General features: G+C 43.6%; 2 protein-coding genes across 3 annotated transcripts; both read right to left on the minus strand.

Annotated features, from left to right (window-relative positions):
• Nucleotides 1–3,723: 3,723 nt before the first annotated feature.
• On the minus strand, nucleotides 3,724–10,288 carry LOC136466725 (chaperone protein ClpB3, mitochondrial). The gene is made up of 10 exons (XM_066465233.1): nucleotides 9,347–10,288; nucleotides 7,965–8,183; nucleotides 7,624–7,861; nucleotides 7,222–7,417; nucleotides 7,068–7,122; nucleotides 6,425–6,575; nucleotides 5,840–6,148; nucleotides 5,479–5,744; nucleotides 4,447–5,376; nucleotides 3,724–4,306 (listed from the first exon to the last, which is right to left on the minus strand). The coding sequence occupies exons 1-10, from the start codon at nucleotides 9,647–9,649 to the stop codon at nucleotides 4,001–4,003; spliced, it is 2,973 nt and encodes a 990-aa protein (XP_066321330.1). The 5' UTR covers nucleotides 9,650–10,288; the 3' UTR covers nucleotides 3,724–4,000.
• A 128-nt stretch (nucleotides 10,289–10,416) lies between these two features.
• Nucleotides 10,417–14,860, minus strand: LOC136466726 (two-component response regulator ORR24-like). 2 transcript variants are annotated; one of them, XM_066465235.1, is made up of 7 exons: nucleotides 14,386–14,860; nucleotides 13,577–13,729; nucleotides 12,695–13,090; nucleotides 12,507–12,583; nucleotides 11,574–11,949; nucleotides 10,867–11,459; nucleotides 10,417–10,772 (listed from the first exon to the last, which is right to left on the minus strand). In XM_066465235.1, exons 1-7 carry the CDS (start codon nucleotides 14,540–14,542, stop codon nucleotides 10,719–10,721), a joined length of 1,806 nt encoding a protein of 601 aa, XP_066321332.1. In that variant the 5' UTR covers nucleotides 14,543–14,860; the 3' UTR covers nucleotides 10,417–10,718. The 2 variants fall into 2 exon arrangements, with proteins under 2 accessions (XP_066321332.1, XP_066321331.1); XM_066465234.1 differs by having other exon boundaries at nucleotides 10,867–11,949; nucleotides 14,386–14,859.
• Nucleotides 14,861–15,381: the final 521 nt, after the last annotated feature.

The raw sequence follows: 15,381 nt of genomic DNA on the forward strand, positions 1-15,381 counted from the left end.
ACGCCCTCCATCGTCTACATCACCAACCTCGCTGTCAGGTGGGCCTCCCCGTCCCCGTCCCAAGGCTCGTCCACCATGGACGTGGCAGCTTGCTCGCGCTTGCCAAACAACAGCACGCGTCTCAATCGCGCGCGCTCGTCAGCCATGGCAGGCCGCCTACTCGTCCGATGGCCCCCACTCGTGAGCCCGATGGGGTCGTGGTTCCTTCACCGCCGAGCATCAAGGCGTGGGAGTTGCCGGGGGCCAGCGAGCCCAACAGCGGTAGCGGCGTGGGCGCAAAGCAGTGGGGGCATGTTTGCCCGCCTGGCAGTAGTGCAGCAGCTGCAGCAGCAACACAGCACAAGTGGCGCCGCCGCCGGTGCTGGCTACTTTGATCTCCCGCCTGTCGTCGACTCGTCCAGCAGCACCTACGCCCTGAAGCAGCTCCACGGACTCGACACGGGAGCCCAAGCGGATGCGAACTGGCGACGACAACACGTTCTCTTCCTCTTCCTCGTCGTCATCCATGGATGGCGGTCGCACTAGGAGCTCCGTGGTCGAAGCTGCCCCACCCGCGACGCAAGCGTCCGTGGTGGTAGCGCGGGAGGGAGGAGAGGGAGGTGATGAGTGGGTGACGTGTGGGCCCCATATGTCACTGAGATGGAGGTTGGCATCCTACGTGGCGGTCAACACCAGCGTGGTGTGGTCAGACCCTCTCCACGTAGGACAAAACAGCCCTGGGCGCGCTCAGGTGCTAAAAGTGAACGATTTTGACAGTTAGGGTATCACCGCTAGACGGTTTTGTAGTTGAGGGTTAAAATTAGACGAATCCTATAGTTGAGGGACCAAAAGTGGTCTTAGTCCTATTCCAAATAATCTCGAAAAAATATGAGTGATGGTCTCTTTTTTCAATAGCCATATCCCAGGTGATAACCCCGAAAGATAATCTCTTTTGCCATAAGAACACATTAAGAGTTTCAATTACTTTGAGAGAAATTCTGCTTAATTTATTTTGTGCCTTCGATTCTTCATGAAGGACGATAAAGGTTAGATCCATATGGCTATCTCATCTGTGTATCTATATAAGAGTATATGGTTAGGAAGCTAAAATGCAGTAGCAAGTTTGATGCATGTTTTATTAAAATGACTAGAACCCCGCGAGAATTGAGCCTAGTTCTTCACTATGCCGTAACAGGCACATGCCATGAAGGAGCGCTACTGAAGGCGCAGAAACCAACTGTCCCTCCCGTTGCGTGTTTGCAAAAGAATGGAGAGATGAACACAAGCGATCCACAAAATGGAAGGGGATAGAAAAACTAGAAAAGGCAGCACAATATATACAGTCAAGACCGGGGACGAATCTAGGGGGGGGGGGGGGGGGGGGGGGAGGGGGGCTCAAGCCCCTCTACCGCAATTGATCCCATAGAGCCCCTCCAAGAAGAAATAACATAAAAATAAAGAACAACAATAGGAAAAAGAAAACATAAAACCGCCCTCGCAATAGCAGCAACACAGTGAAGCATCCACCACTACAAGAAATGTGTGGTTTTTTTACATTCTATTTATGTCGAAATATATGAAATTAGTGTCACAACTTAAGATTTGTGACAAACAGTTGATGAATATTCGAACGAAAAAAAAAAACACTGACACAAATTGATTGTACGACGTTTGTATATTTAATATCACAAGCTTATGACAATGGATTTTAGTGTCATATAGGTTTATGACTTTGTTTTATTGTCACAAAATCCTAGGCCTTGCCACATGAGCAAATGCCACGTAGGATCAGAAGACAGGAAAAAAATGTCACAAAATGAATTTTGGCCTGCTACAGCCCATGTAGCAGGCAGCCTCTTCATGGGCCATGAACTTGTTTTGGGCTAATATTGGCTGGCCCATTATTTCATTTTTGTTTTTTTGGCCCATTTCTTTTTTAGATTGCAGCTCTCACAATTATTTCAGCCCACACAATTTTAGCCACCCCATATTTTTTCCGGCCCACACAAAATAGCCTATATATTTTTTTAGCCATAATTCAACCCATACATTTTTCTAGCCTACAGAATAATGATGGGCCAAAACCATTTCAAGATAAATATAAAGAATAGAGTTAAAAGCACATTTACATTGCTAATGATTTACAAAAAAAATATCCAACAGACCCAAAAAATGGCTGTCACCAACTAACAAAGAAATCACCAACTAAGGCCTCCTTGCAGGATTTTTTTCCCTGGGCTCTTACGTTTTTCCCTGTGAACTGATTCCTGTGAAATTCCCACGTAAATTTTGTAGAGTTCTTGCATTCCAAAGAGCCCTAAAAGTTTTTATGCTTCAGCTTGAAGTTTGTGCGGTCGTTTTGTATATAGGGATTATCCATATCATTCATCAATGTGAACTTTTCCATTATTTCAAGCCTTGTAAACTCTGTGTAAACCTACTGGAATCTACACTCAAGAGCAGCTTTCAGAAGAGCATCATTCCGGTATTCGTTCATTCATGACAAAATAAAACACTACTACTACATAATGAGCTATCACAACACCCTTATCACCGCCGGTTATGTTGCGGGTAAAATCTTTCGCGCTGGTTGGGGGGACGGCGGAGGATAGAGGCCAATCAAAGAACATTATTTAGGGGGGAGGTGGAGGGAATTTTGATAATACAACATTTATTTGAACCTGTACATGGTGTTAATATATTTTTTAAAAACCTTGGAAAATAGAGAAGTTTGAAACTAAACCAAAAGTGAACTACTAAAACGGAGGAAGTACTATATGATTTTTCTCGAACACAAGTACTATATGATTTTTACCATTATTTTGGATACCCCAGTTTGGTATTTAAGCAACAAAAAGGTGGCCACAAGAAGTATACTCTAAAAATGACGTACGGAGTATACTCTAAAAATGATGCTCATTTACTATTCATTATTATTGGTCCACCTTTGACATTAGCGAAAAAAGCAAATTAGTCCATCAAGTTCATGGATAAATTTGGGCCCGTAGCTAATCAAATACACATGCTTTGTAAACTTTATATCAAGAATCCACCGTTCGCAATTTCCCCAAATTCGCATCTATAAAGTTCCTTTGTTTTCGGTGAGATTCACTGTAGTTACACATGTAAGGGCTACTTTGGGAACATGGGCCAGATTTGCCCTGGGTAGTTAGCCCCTCACGGGGATTTATGCGGCTTGCCATTTCCCTAGACCCTGGGGCCATTCCCCCTCCCCGTTCCCTCTTCCCTGACGCCGTTTGGAAGCAATACCAAAAGTGGCCAGGGTGTGTTATGTACTTACGTCCGCCTGTCTGTGTCAATCTCAAGTCGCTTGTGCTTATGTGTCAGACTAACATAGTAGAACTATATTGATTTGAGTTTGCTTGTTGTACTTCTGTGTGTTGTTATACTTCAGTTCAAATCTCAGATTAAGCTAAGCCAACTATTATTACAGCTCATCTATCATGACTTCATTAATCTAAAGTGCTACCATCTAGGTATTGTTCTGATGTATAACATCTTTGTACGAACTTCTATTCTTCTTCTTAATTGAGCGGGCCGTCTTTTTCTTTATTAAAAAAACTTCATCAATCTACAATTTGGCTTCTAGATTTTCGCATTACCAGGTGGGATTTGTAAGGAAACTTTTTTTCCCTACGTATGTAATCTGAAACGCCACCACGTGACTATTCTTGTTGACAATGATTGAATAAAATTGATGGCTTTTTATGACGTCTGGTCTTGAAAGCTCAAAAGGTGTCTCTAATTAATAAAGCCATGAAAAAGAAAAGACCAAAGATAAAAGTTGCCTAAACGCCCTAAACAGATATTCACAGCTCATCAGACAGAAGCCCTCAAGATTATTATATTCACAGAAATTTGCACGTTGAGTTTTGTCACCGGAGACTGGACACGACTTCATATATAAGAACCTAAAAGGCCAAGCTGACGCGAAAACAGAGCTAACAGCTGCGTATCATCTCACTTGAACATTTCTCGCTAAAAGGTGAAACCCCCTGACCTAGTCATTGGCAACTAACTCTTCGTTTCTGTTTTCTACCCTCTTAAGGACAAGTTTCTTCTGAGGAGCAAGTCCTTTTGCGATTGCCGCAGAACTTACATCCACGAGGACAGTGTCATCTTCTTTGAAATCGCCCTTCAGGACACCAAGGGCAATCTCATTCTCCACCATCTGCTGAATCACTCTCTTGACAGGCCTCGCACCATAGTTCGGGTCAAAGCCAAGAGACCCCAGAAGCTCAACGGCTTCTGCAGTGTATTGGAGATGAATCTTCTGTTGTTTCAGCCGGTTCTTAACCCGATTAAACTGCAAGTAAGGAAATCATTTCAAATTAAAGAGCAGGCTACACAAACTATGAAAAATGTGGAGAAAATAACTTGAGGTTGATACTATGGTTTAAATATATCAATCAGGCATGCTTCTAAAATGAATTGTTAAATGTTTACCTGGATCTCCACAATGTGGTTGATCTCGCTTGTATCCAGTGGTTGGAACACTATGTACTCATCTATCCTGTTCAAGAATTCTGGTCGGAATGTTTGTCGGGCCATCTCAATCACCTGCTTCTTCATTATCTCATAAACGACCTCCTTGCTGTCTGTGGTGTTTCTAAGCGTGTCAAGGATCAATGGTGACCCAATGTTTGAGGTCATGATGATGACACAGTTAGTGAAGCTGACAGTCCTGCCTTGTGAATCAGTTATTCTTCCATCGTCCAACAGTTGCAACAAAATGTTAAAGACATCCTGGTGCGCTTTCTCAATTTCATCCAACAGAACAACTGAGTAAGGCCGCCGACGAACAGACTCAGTCAATTGGCCCCCTTCCTCATAACCAACATATCCAGGTGGGGCACCAACCAAACGGGAGACGGCATGCTTCTCCATGTACTCGCTCATATCAATTCGTATTAGGGCATTCTCAGTGTTGAAAAGGAATTCAGCCAGTGTCTTACCCAGCTCAGTCTTTCCTACACCTGTAGGTCCCATAAACATAAAGCTTGCTATCGGACGGTTAGGATCTGATAGGCCTGCCCTAGAACGGCGGATGGCGTTGGCCACTGATTTGACTGCAATGTCTTGGCCAATAACCCTCTTGTGAAGTACATCTTCCAGCAGCAACAGCTTTTCCCTTTCAGACTGCTGAAGGTTCGACACTGGAATACCAGTCCACTTGCTCACAATTTCAGCAATGTCCACATCAGTCACCTCTTCTCGAAGCATTGACTTCCCTGATTGCTGGAATTCAACAAGCTTATTCTCAGCCTCTTCCAGCTGTTTCTGAAGTGACAAAAGTGTTCCATACTTCAGTTCAGCAGCACGATTCAAATCATATTCTCTCTCAGCAGCTTCAATCTCCAGGTTCACTCTGTCAGTCTAAAACAAGATAAAGACAAGAATTAGAGCCTATATGACACCAAGGGGAAAAAATAAATATATATGGCAGGCAATACACAGAAGAGTAAAGAATGCATGTACCTCTTCTTTAATTGATCTTATTCGAGTCATCAAAGATTTCTCATATTCCCAATGTTCTGAAAGATTTTTCTGCTTCTGCTTGAGAGATTCCAGTTCATCTTCAAGCTTGCTCAGTCGTTCTTTGGAGGCTTTATCTGTATCATTCTTCAATGAGAGCTTTTCCATTTCAAGCCTTATGATTTCTCTGTCTACCTCATCCAATTCAATAGGCTTTGATGTTATCTCCATTTTGAGCTTAGCAGCTGCTTCATCAACTAGATCAATGGCTGGATGCACAAATAAAGAATATTATTATATTAGATAATGAATAGATCAGCTCGCTGTTCACTGTAACTTATCCACATTATAGCATACAAAGAACCTTTATCAGGCAAAAAACGTCCAGTGATGTATCGATCGGATAGAACTGCTGCAGCAACAAGAGCTCCATCTGATATCTTAACACCATGATGCAGTTCATATCGTTCTCGCAAACCGCGCAGTATGGAGATGGTATCCTCAACCGCTGGCTCACCACAATAAACCTGCTGGAACCTACGCTCAAGAGCAGCATCCTTCTCAATGTACTTCCGGTACTCATCCAATGTTGTTGCTCCAATGCAGCGGAGTTCTCCACGGCCTAGCATTGGCTTCAACAGGTTACCAGCATCCATTGCTCCACCAGCGGCTCCTATTAAGAGAATAAACAGTAAATATGACAATATTCAGAGCACTGACTCTCCTGGATTGTGGTATAATCATCAATTTGATAAAACAAAAGCATCAGTGATTTGAAAGCACAAGGCCAGCACAAACCAAATAAAAATTAAACGCACTTGTGTAGATCTGTCTAATCAGTAACAGAGAGCTTAGCTTCAACTAATATTTTCAAGTCTATCGATGTATGTTCACTGCCATAAAAATACTTGCAAATAGCCAAAACACAGAAGAAGTTAGAAGTACAAACCTGCACCAACAACAGTATGGATCTCATCAATGAACAAGATGATCTGTCCATTAGAAGCAGTGACCTCCTTTAGAACAGCCTTTAGTCTCTCCTCAAATTCACCACGGTATTTAGCTCCAGCAAGTAGTGCTCCCATATCCAATGAAATAAGCTGTAATTGCAGATGTACATAGCATCAGAACATACAGTCTATTGCATTCTTGACACTAATACAACTGTGTCTACTCTTCTGTTATTAGTGACATGTTATTCCACGTCTGACTGTAAGCTCTGAATTTTTATTAGTTGATAATCAAAATGCTTCAATGAACATCGGATATTCAGCCTGTTCGCTTGCTCGTAAACGATCGTAAATTTCCAGCCGGGAATAGTGTTTTTCTCTCACACCAAACTAGCCAGCAGTAAATAATCCACGATACGATACGGCCTCCATATATATATATATATATATATATATCAATCAAAAGTTTTTTTTAACAAGACTGGCACAAGGTGATGCCCATTTTATAGAGAAGGAATAATTACAGCCTGGGACGGCTGGGAAGCATGGAGGAGAGTTGTCTCTGCCATAGCACAGTCAGAAAATATGATTGCCCTAAAATTCAGTTAACTTGACTAGATATGAACAGAAACATTTCAATACCCTTCTATTCATTAGAGGTTCGGGAACATCTCCTCGTACAATACGCTGAGCCAGTCTGAAATAAGAGCAAGATGGTTCATTACTGCATGTTCAAAGAAGCAAAGCATAGGCATACAATGAAAAAACTACAAACAATAAATGAACAGGTAATCACCCTTCAGCAATAGCTGTTTTGCCAACTCCTGGCTCGCCAATGATTACAGGATTGTTTTTAGTTCTTCTACATAGGATCTGAATGCATCTGCGCACTTCATCATCACGGCCTATAACAGGATCAAGTTTTCCACGCCGAGCTGATTCTGTCAAGTCAATACCATACTTCTCTAGAGCCTGGTACTTTCCTTCTGGATCTGGAAACAGAAAAACAATATAGGCATATAAAAACAGGTTATCGGTTATTACATTGTTATCTCCTTATCAGGGTCAAGTTAACTTTCTGGACAATACAGGAAGCTATATGAATATGAATACAGTATAAATAAATACTAAAACCACAGAAGTACTCTGCCAAAAGAAAGAAATGAGTAAAGACAAAGAAAAATGTCACAAGACATACTCTGATCTGTGACTCGCTGGCTTCCCCGTACTGCTGAAATAGCTTCTTTAAGATCGTTCTCCACAATTTTCAGATCTTTGAAGAGCTGTTGTCCAAACCTTTTATCTGAAGTGAATGCTTGCAGGATGTGCTCAACTGACACAAACTCATCACCATATTCTTTTTTGTGCTTCTTCGCATTATCCAATATCGACACAAAACTTGATCCTATAATTGGCCCGGTTGTATCACCGACAACCTACCAATGCAAGGCCCAAATCTTAATAAATTTTACCACCTCAACAAACAGAACTTGTTTAGTTAGTTTAATCTATAAAATTATTAAGGCCCACCGCTAATACCTTTGGCTGTCTAGAAATAAAGTCATCTGTAGCTTGCAGGACTGATGTGTTGTCTATGCCCGCTTTTGAAAATATCCTGCGTGCTAGCCCATCCTTTTGCTCCAGAAGAGCTTTCATCAAGTGCTCCGACTCCACTATCTGTTGTTTTGACAATCTTGCTGCATCAACCGCACCAACAATCCCCTCCCAGGCCATCTCAGTGAATTCTGCTGGTGCTATCTGTTTTGATCAAAGAAAATTAAGGAAAAACATAGAGATTAGGACTCAAACCAACAGTAGTTTCCAAGCCCTACCCATTGCTGCATATACCACACCCTGCTGCTGGAACAGAGATATTTGGGTCTCCTGTTTTCAGGGAAATTAGTATGGTGGCTGTTTAGACTATTTGGTGTCATCAAAACAGTACAGTCTTCGAAGATGCGGTTCCATCAGTTCGCAGATGGAAGCAATCTTTCAAGTCTGAATTTGCTCTACTGTTTCTTAAGGCAAAATCAAATGGAGTTTGTTGTCCGATTGGTTGATCAATTTTACCATGATGTTAGTCTCCTCCTCTTTTGACTTATGAACCTTGTGACTCCCTCTAGTACATTATTTTTTTCCTTTCTGTATACATATAAAAAGATAGAGATTTTACTCTGGAGAAGACACCCCACGTTTTTGTCACCAAAAAAAAAATCACACTTGAAAACCTGCCTAGCGCACATACAAATACTGCAAACCAAGCAAAGAGCTAGATGCATGTGAAAGCTATAGTGATTCGTGGTTGGAGACACTCTATTCAAGTGGAAACCTATAGGCTATAGTTTTTGTATAGCACTCTGATATATTGTTTAATCACATCTACAAACGGATCAGCTGATTCTACACACTTTTGAAACAAGGTTGGAAACTGTTGACTCGTCTAGTTAATAAAGAACGAGAGAATGCAATCACCAACACAAGATGGAAATACAGCTACAGCAAGACAACAGTCCAACAACATCAACACAGAAAGCGCCTAAAATCATGATCTCACCATCACTTATGAAGTTTGCATTGTGGAATAGAACTATTAACTTTACAAATCTATCACCCCAACATTCCATACTTCTGAAGATCAAAGGATGAAATCAGTGACACCATACTACTACACGATCGTATCACACTTATCATTATATCATTCAAAGCTATCGTGACACCACCAATCTTTACGAATTTGTAGCAGAAGTGCAGAACAGCAAGCATTCAACGTTCCAGAGCTTTACAATCCAACTGTTTGGTTAGCCAAATCTCTACAGCACTGACCGAAATCGAATCGACACGAGTGGCAGCCAATCGGCGGCTCGGCGCATAAGAACAGAGACATGAACAGCGCTGCAGCGGTGTACATAGTGGGCACCAACCTGAGACGAGGACGAGGTGCCAGTGGCGCTGTAATGAGCGGGCGTCGTCGAGTGGAACAGCCGGCGCGGCGGCACCAGGAGCCCAGCTCCGCCGGCCCCGACGGGAAGCCGCCCCAAAGGCGCGGCCAACCACGCCGGCCTCCTCGTCGCGGCGGCGGCGAAGGCGGAGGAGGCATCACCCGCGAGCGGCGCGAGGGACTGCGGGAGGACTTCGCGGCTAACGGCGGGGGCCTGACGGCGGGTGGTGGCCGCCGCGGCCGCGCGGGCTGCGCGCGCTAGCCTGGACGCGTCGGAGCGCGCCATCGTGGCGGAGGGGTTTGGGTTTAGCGCTTTGCTGCTGCGGCGGCTGCGGACACTGGACTCGCCAAGCGGTTACGCCGCGAAGATGCCGGCTCGGTTATTTGTTGGGGGCGGTGGTGGTTGAGAGGGCGCAACGGAGAGGGGTGGCGATGCTTGGAGAAGGGGAAGCGAATGGAAGGTTGCAGAAGCTTCTGCTAGATGCGGTGCTCGTCGACCTCCGTGCACATCAACCGTCTGATCTAGTGCCGCTCTTTCCGTAACCGACGGATACCGTTCGTACCGGACTCTGCCACTCAGGGGCCCCACTCATCGGCGAGATAGAATGGAGAAAGGCGTTCGGCGCGAGTTCTTTCTTTCGTCGCATTCTCTGCTCGGCTGAGCCGCAGAAACAGCGGCAGAAGGCACCGCACAGTTCATGGACTGATTCAGAATTTCGTATCGTAATCTTTTGCAAATTGCAAACGCATAAACTGCAAAGCATTGATCACACGCTTCAGCTGAATTTCACCTGTAACTACAGACTTGGCAAGACTGCTTACCATGCTGGAAGCTTGATATCTAGAACAAATTCAGGTTATCCGCCTTTGATCTAACGATGCAAACCTGTCTCCCAGTGCCAGGCTACCAAGCAATCATGCAAATGACGAGTAAGATGAATAATTCCATGTTTCTCGAACAGCAATCTTGTGTGCTGTGATCTTTCTGGATTTCAACATATCGCCAATGACAATCAACAAATGAAACAGTACAAATATTTCCAAAGAGTAATAAACAGCAAAACATTCCTTGCTCATAACCATGCTATATATCACGATAGCCACAGTTAACACCTGACTTAAAACATAGCCATACGAGTTAAGGTGCAAATACCACATAGTTGATATAAGGACGTGACACTGGAACCTGGTTGCTAAACTGAAAAACCAAATGCAAAGGGCATTTGTGATGCAAACTTGCTACTATAAACAACTTTGAGCAGGCAAAATAGCATGGAGCCATCAAGCGCCGAACCCCACAAATGCGGAAAATCTCACACGAAGGCAGCAGACTTGATGTAGGGAACTGAAACCTGCTAGACCAGTTCCCAGTCCCCATCAATGAAGGGGACACCATTGTCTGCGTGGTCCTGCAATGGAAAAAAAATGACATGGTTTACATAAAAAGATGGGACCGTAATGCTGACTACTGTCGAAAATAAGAAAGATTTATTAGGAACTTACCAGCTTAAACATGTCGACGACTATGTCATCCAGACCACCACTGAGACCCCTCTGCAGCCTACTTGTCCCCATGAGTTCGTTGTTATAGTTTAGATGACTATTAACAGCTTGGTGATCAATCCGGCCATCTTGTAGAGGGGGAACACCACCACCACCTGAATTACTACCGTCCAGTGTCTGCCTCGTAACAACAGAACCATCTATGTTTCTTTCAAAAACAGAACCATCTATGTGAAGGTTCGGCAATGAAGAGTTGATGCCTGAATTACTAAGTGCAAGGTTGTTATTCAGCATCTCTCTTGAGTTCGTGCTGCTTCCATATGCGAAGGGCACCGCTTCCTGAGTGAACGGCATCGGAAGACCGTTGCTGGCTAGTGATGCTACTTGGCTCTGCATTTCATTTCCCAGCAAGGGAATCTGACTGGATGCTTCTGTAAAGCTTGAGAGAGGCTCAAGCTTGGGCCCATTCACAATTCTGTCCTTCTGACCAAGCTCCTGAACATTGGACGATGAGACCGCAGTTGACCAGGTGGTGTTGCATCTTCCAAGATCTGGAAACTGGGGAGACTCACCAACAAATGAGTTGAATGGGCCTGCAGAAGAATGCAGCCAACCAAGATGTTGGTTGCTTGGCTCAAGAGACTGTAATGGCAAGTTATTTGTCGTAACCAATTGTGTGCTGTTTGATATGTTCGCGAATGAATTACCAGAAGGGCCAGTAGGAAAGCATTTGCTAGTATCCTGCAGTGGCATATGCGCACCCCTGATCAGGTTACCGTTGTTCACCCCCCCGACATTGCCTAGGGAAGTGCTCAGATTGTTCTGGGTGTGTCCAATCTGAAGCGGCTGCGAAGGCAGCAAACCATGCATACCAAATGCAGGAGAATTCATCCTTGCAAGGAGGTTGTTTGGCTGTGAATGGTTAGTGGTTGGAACTGGCCGGTATCTCCCATATGCATTGTATTGCCTGAAGGCATCTAGTCCCATGTTGACATAAGCAGGGTTTCTTCCTCCAAATGCAGCAGTTAGGTTAGCCTGCCTGCTTGCATCTACACTGAGTCTTTTCAGATAAAGGCGATACTTCTGCAAACCAACAAAGAAGGATTTTATTAAATGTGTTTCTAATTTTTTCTGAACGTAATAGAATGTGTTTCTAATTGCAACAAAGGGGGAAAAAAGATGCTGAAGAGATCAATGAATTTGCTGTCTTTACAGGGTCATGAACTGCAAAATGTGACCAATATGCTTGCAGATATAACAAGCATGTGAAGAAATGCTGATAGGTTTGAGAATTTCCTAGATATGGTGAAAAATATATATAGTTCATGTGCTTTTTTTTAAGAAAATGGCAGGAGCTCTGTCTTGCATTAAAGTAAGGAAAAGAAGAACACAAAGTTTTGCCTCAACGACAGAGATGACTCAGTACTACAAAACATCCCCAACCCCTTATAAAGGACAAGCCGCAAAGAAATAGAAACTGCAACAAAAATCCTGTTTCAAGATATATAGTATGAAGCTTACAGTTCATAGATAGATAATCATAAGTTCCAAAGATATCACATAATAAACATGCGATGAACATTATATATACAAATATAAATATGAGGCTATACATAACTACGTAAGGAAGGAAATCAAACCTGCAGATGACTTGCCACATTCTCCCTTGTGATGTTCTCAACATTCATGAGATCCAATATTTTCTTTGGAACAGCCTCTGCATTTATAGTCACGAATACATGATATTATGATTCATGAATAACATAAACAATAAGGGAAATTATTAGTCAACATTCTGACAACTAAGTTACATAGTTAGAGCTCTTACTGTCAATGCCAAGCTGGTTGACAGAAGCCACAAACTTTCTGTGTAATTCAACAGACCACACAACCCTTGGCTTCTTCTGGGTCGATGAGTCTCCATTCTCATTACTGTTCTCATCAGAATCATCACCGTCGTCTCCATTATCATCCCTAACCCTGCGGGAAGTTCTCTTGTTGCGATTACCACCACCATTGTCACCTTCAGCGCTCGCCACCTGCAACTTTTTGCTGGAATCATCGTTATCATTACCATTGTTCCTGGCATCACAACTCCTCCGCCTAACCACATGCTGCCATATGGTCCTCAACTGCTCAATCCGCACTGGCTTCAGCAGGTAGTCACATGCTCCGTGGGTAATACCCTTCATGACTGTTTGTGTCTCCCCATTTGCAGACAGCACTGCATGATGATTCATGGTCAGTTTTCAGATCAAAGACAAATGCAAACCTGTGCTCATTGTACATTGAATTGAACCAGCAGAAATAATTGAACTTCCTGCAGGAAACTAATTGGCGTTCATTATGCCAGCAGACCTTTGTCCTTCCTAACTCTTTTTCTTAGTGGTCACATGTAGGGCACACAGAAGTTTTCATGAGGCTTGTCATTCCACCAAAATTAATAAATTCAATGACCCATTGAACAAGACAAATTCTTTACGAATTGCCTGAGTCGATGAAGATGAATTTCCTAAAATTAATATAAATGGGGCCTGGTTTCCTCAATTCCACAGCTCAGCTGTCTAATGGAGGTAAAAACCAAAGTAACCAGATGAGTAGTACTATACCAGATCTATTCATTCCACAATGATTTTTCAAGCAATGCCAATTTTTCCAGATCATTGGCCGCAATAAAGGCACGAATACGAGTGGGCAAGCGAAGACTTACTAATGACCGGGAGGTCCATCTCGAGGCCCACAAGCTCGAGGAGCTTGAAGCCGTCCATGTCCGGCATGTGGACATCGCTGATCACAAGGTCAAACTGGTCCTTCTTCTCCCTCAGCAGCTTCAGGGCTGTGGCTGCCTGTCCAGTTGTTGTCACTGCGGCATCACAAATCCGGACAGGTTAGCGCATATATACAAGTCAAAAGCCCGGAGGAACACATTACACATGTGGGAGTCAAATCTTCGTAAGAATCACTCGACTTCGAGGAAAGTTGAATAGAAGAACATTCCTTCCATTGAAGAAAAGTGAACCACGTAAAACGGAAATAGACAGCCAAAAATTTGCAGAACACAAGATTTACAGAAATTACACAGCCGGAGGTTGAAAACTTTTGGAGAGTTTCCTCAAAAAAAAAACTTTTGGAGAGAGAGGATTAGTCGAGTGCCAACGCATCATAAAAATTCAAAAAAAAATCTTTAGAGCACGAGCAGAGACAAACCTGATTATTTTCAGAAGAAAGAAAAAGAAACTCAGCCTGACATGACATTACATGACAAAAATATTTCACCGCGAAACCAACAGGGGGGAAAGTGAGGCATAAAGTCGGGGTTGCTATTTATGTGATGATGAAGAATGCAAAACCAGCGAAAAACTAAATAAATCAAGCAAAGAGCCGAATCGTGGGTAATAAAGGTAAAAAAGAACGGCAGTTAATAAGGATATACATGATCCGATCAGAATAGCAATAGTAGTAGGGAACCAAGCGCACGGGGAAGAGAGGAAACAGAGGAGCGAGAGGAACATGGCATACCATGGTACTGGCAGTGCTGCAAGAGCTTCTCGAGGAGCTTGAGGCAGGTGGGGTCGTCGTCGACGGCGAGCACGCGCATGCCGATGGGGAACTGGTCCTTGGCCCCATGGCCGCCGTTCGCCTTCGCCGCCTGCAGCTTCACCTCCTCGACGGTCATCTCCTCCGGCTCCGCGAATCCAACAGCACCAAAGCTGAGGAATCAAGAAACCCACCCAAGATCACCCAAGGTCCCTGTATGCAGGCAGGCAGGCAGGCTCACAGGGGAGTTTCTTTGGATCCTAGAAATCCAAGAAACGGCGGGGAAAGGCGGATAAAGCCAGGGAGGTCAAAGCAGGGGAGGAGAGCAGCACCAGCACCGGAGCAGAGAGAGAGAGAGGAGAGAGAGAAGGGTGTGTGGTACGGTGAAGAACCCAATAATAAGAGGGGAGGAGTAGGGTGAGCTGAATGGGAAGGGAGAATGGGGAGCTCAATCAGCTCATGCGGTGCAAAGATGGTAACCTTTTTTTTCGGCCCCCTTTCGTTTCCTTTTACGCTTCCATATTTCTTGCCATTTATTCAGGAGCAACTCCAAAAAAAACTTGATAAAATTATATACTAAATTATGAGATTTAGCCGTTCTGTAAAATAGAAAGTTCATAAAAAAATATAGAGTTTTACAATAGTCTAGCTAAATTAAAAAACATAGATAGCAAGCAGGACTCGCTAGGAAAATATGACCAACGACAGTGGTGAGATAGCTGGCTGGAAAAAAATAGAAAATAATATAGAAAGTTGTTGAAATATTTTTTTAGAGGACAATAACTATAAATAGCTTCACGATTACATTTATTTGGAGCTGTTGTTGTATGCTGTGCTATGCTATCGGTGTTGGGGTGGGGTTGGGTGGCCGTTTGTTTCTTGCCCTGGTGTATTCCGCGTGTGCACGCGCCACCCTCTTTTTAGGGTTTGTTTGGAGTCGCCTTTTTGTTTTTCCCATTTTGCATTCGTGGACAACAT

The sequence above is a fragment of the Miscanthus floridulus genome, chromosome 7 (assembly GCF_019320115.1).
Source record: "Miscanthus floridulus cultivar M001 chromosome 7, ASM1932011v1, whole genome shotgun sequence".
Taxonomy (NCBI): Eukaryota; Viridiplantae; Streptophyta; class Magnoliopsida; order Poales; family Poaceae; genus Miscanthus; species Miscanthus floridulus.

Excerpts from the sequence above, each read along its gene's own strand:
- LOC136466726 (XM_066465234.1), bottom strand. The coding sequence starts at position 14,542 with ATGACCGTCGAGGAGGTGAAGCTGCAGGCGGCGAAGGCGAACGGCGGC. Across the intron at positions 13,730-14,385 it reads GCAGCACTGCCAGTACCATG|TGACAACAACTGGACAGGCA; the intron begins GTATGCCATGTT and ends GTGATGCCGCAG. Across the intron at positions 12,584-12,694 it reads CAACCAGCTTGGCATTGACA|AGGCTGTTCCAAAGAAAATA; the intron begins GTAAGAGCTCTA and ends CTATAAATGCAG.
- LOC136466725 (XM_066465233.1), bottom strand. The coding sequence starts at position 9,649 with ATGGCGCGCTCCGACGCGTCCAGGCTAGCGCGCGCAGCCCGCGCGGCC. Across the intron at positions 7,123-7,221 it reads AAAACAGCTATTGCTGAAGG|ACTGGCTCAGCGTATTGTAC; the intron begins GTGATTACCTGT and ends CTCTTATTTCAG. Across the intron at positions 6,576-7,067 it reads AACCTCTAATGAATAGAAGG|CTTATTTCATTGGATATGGG; the intron begins GTATTGAAATGT and ends CTGCAATTACAG.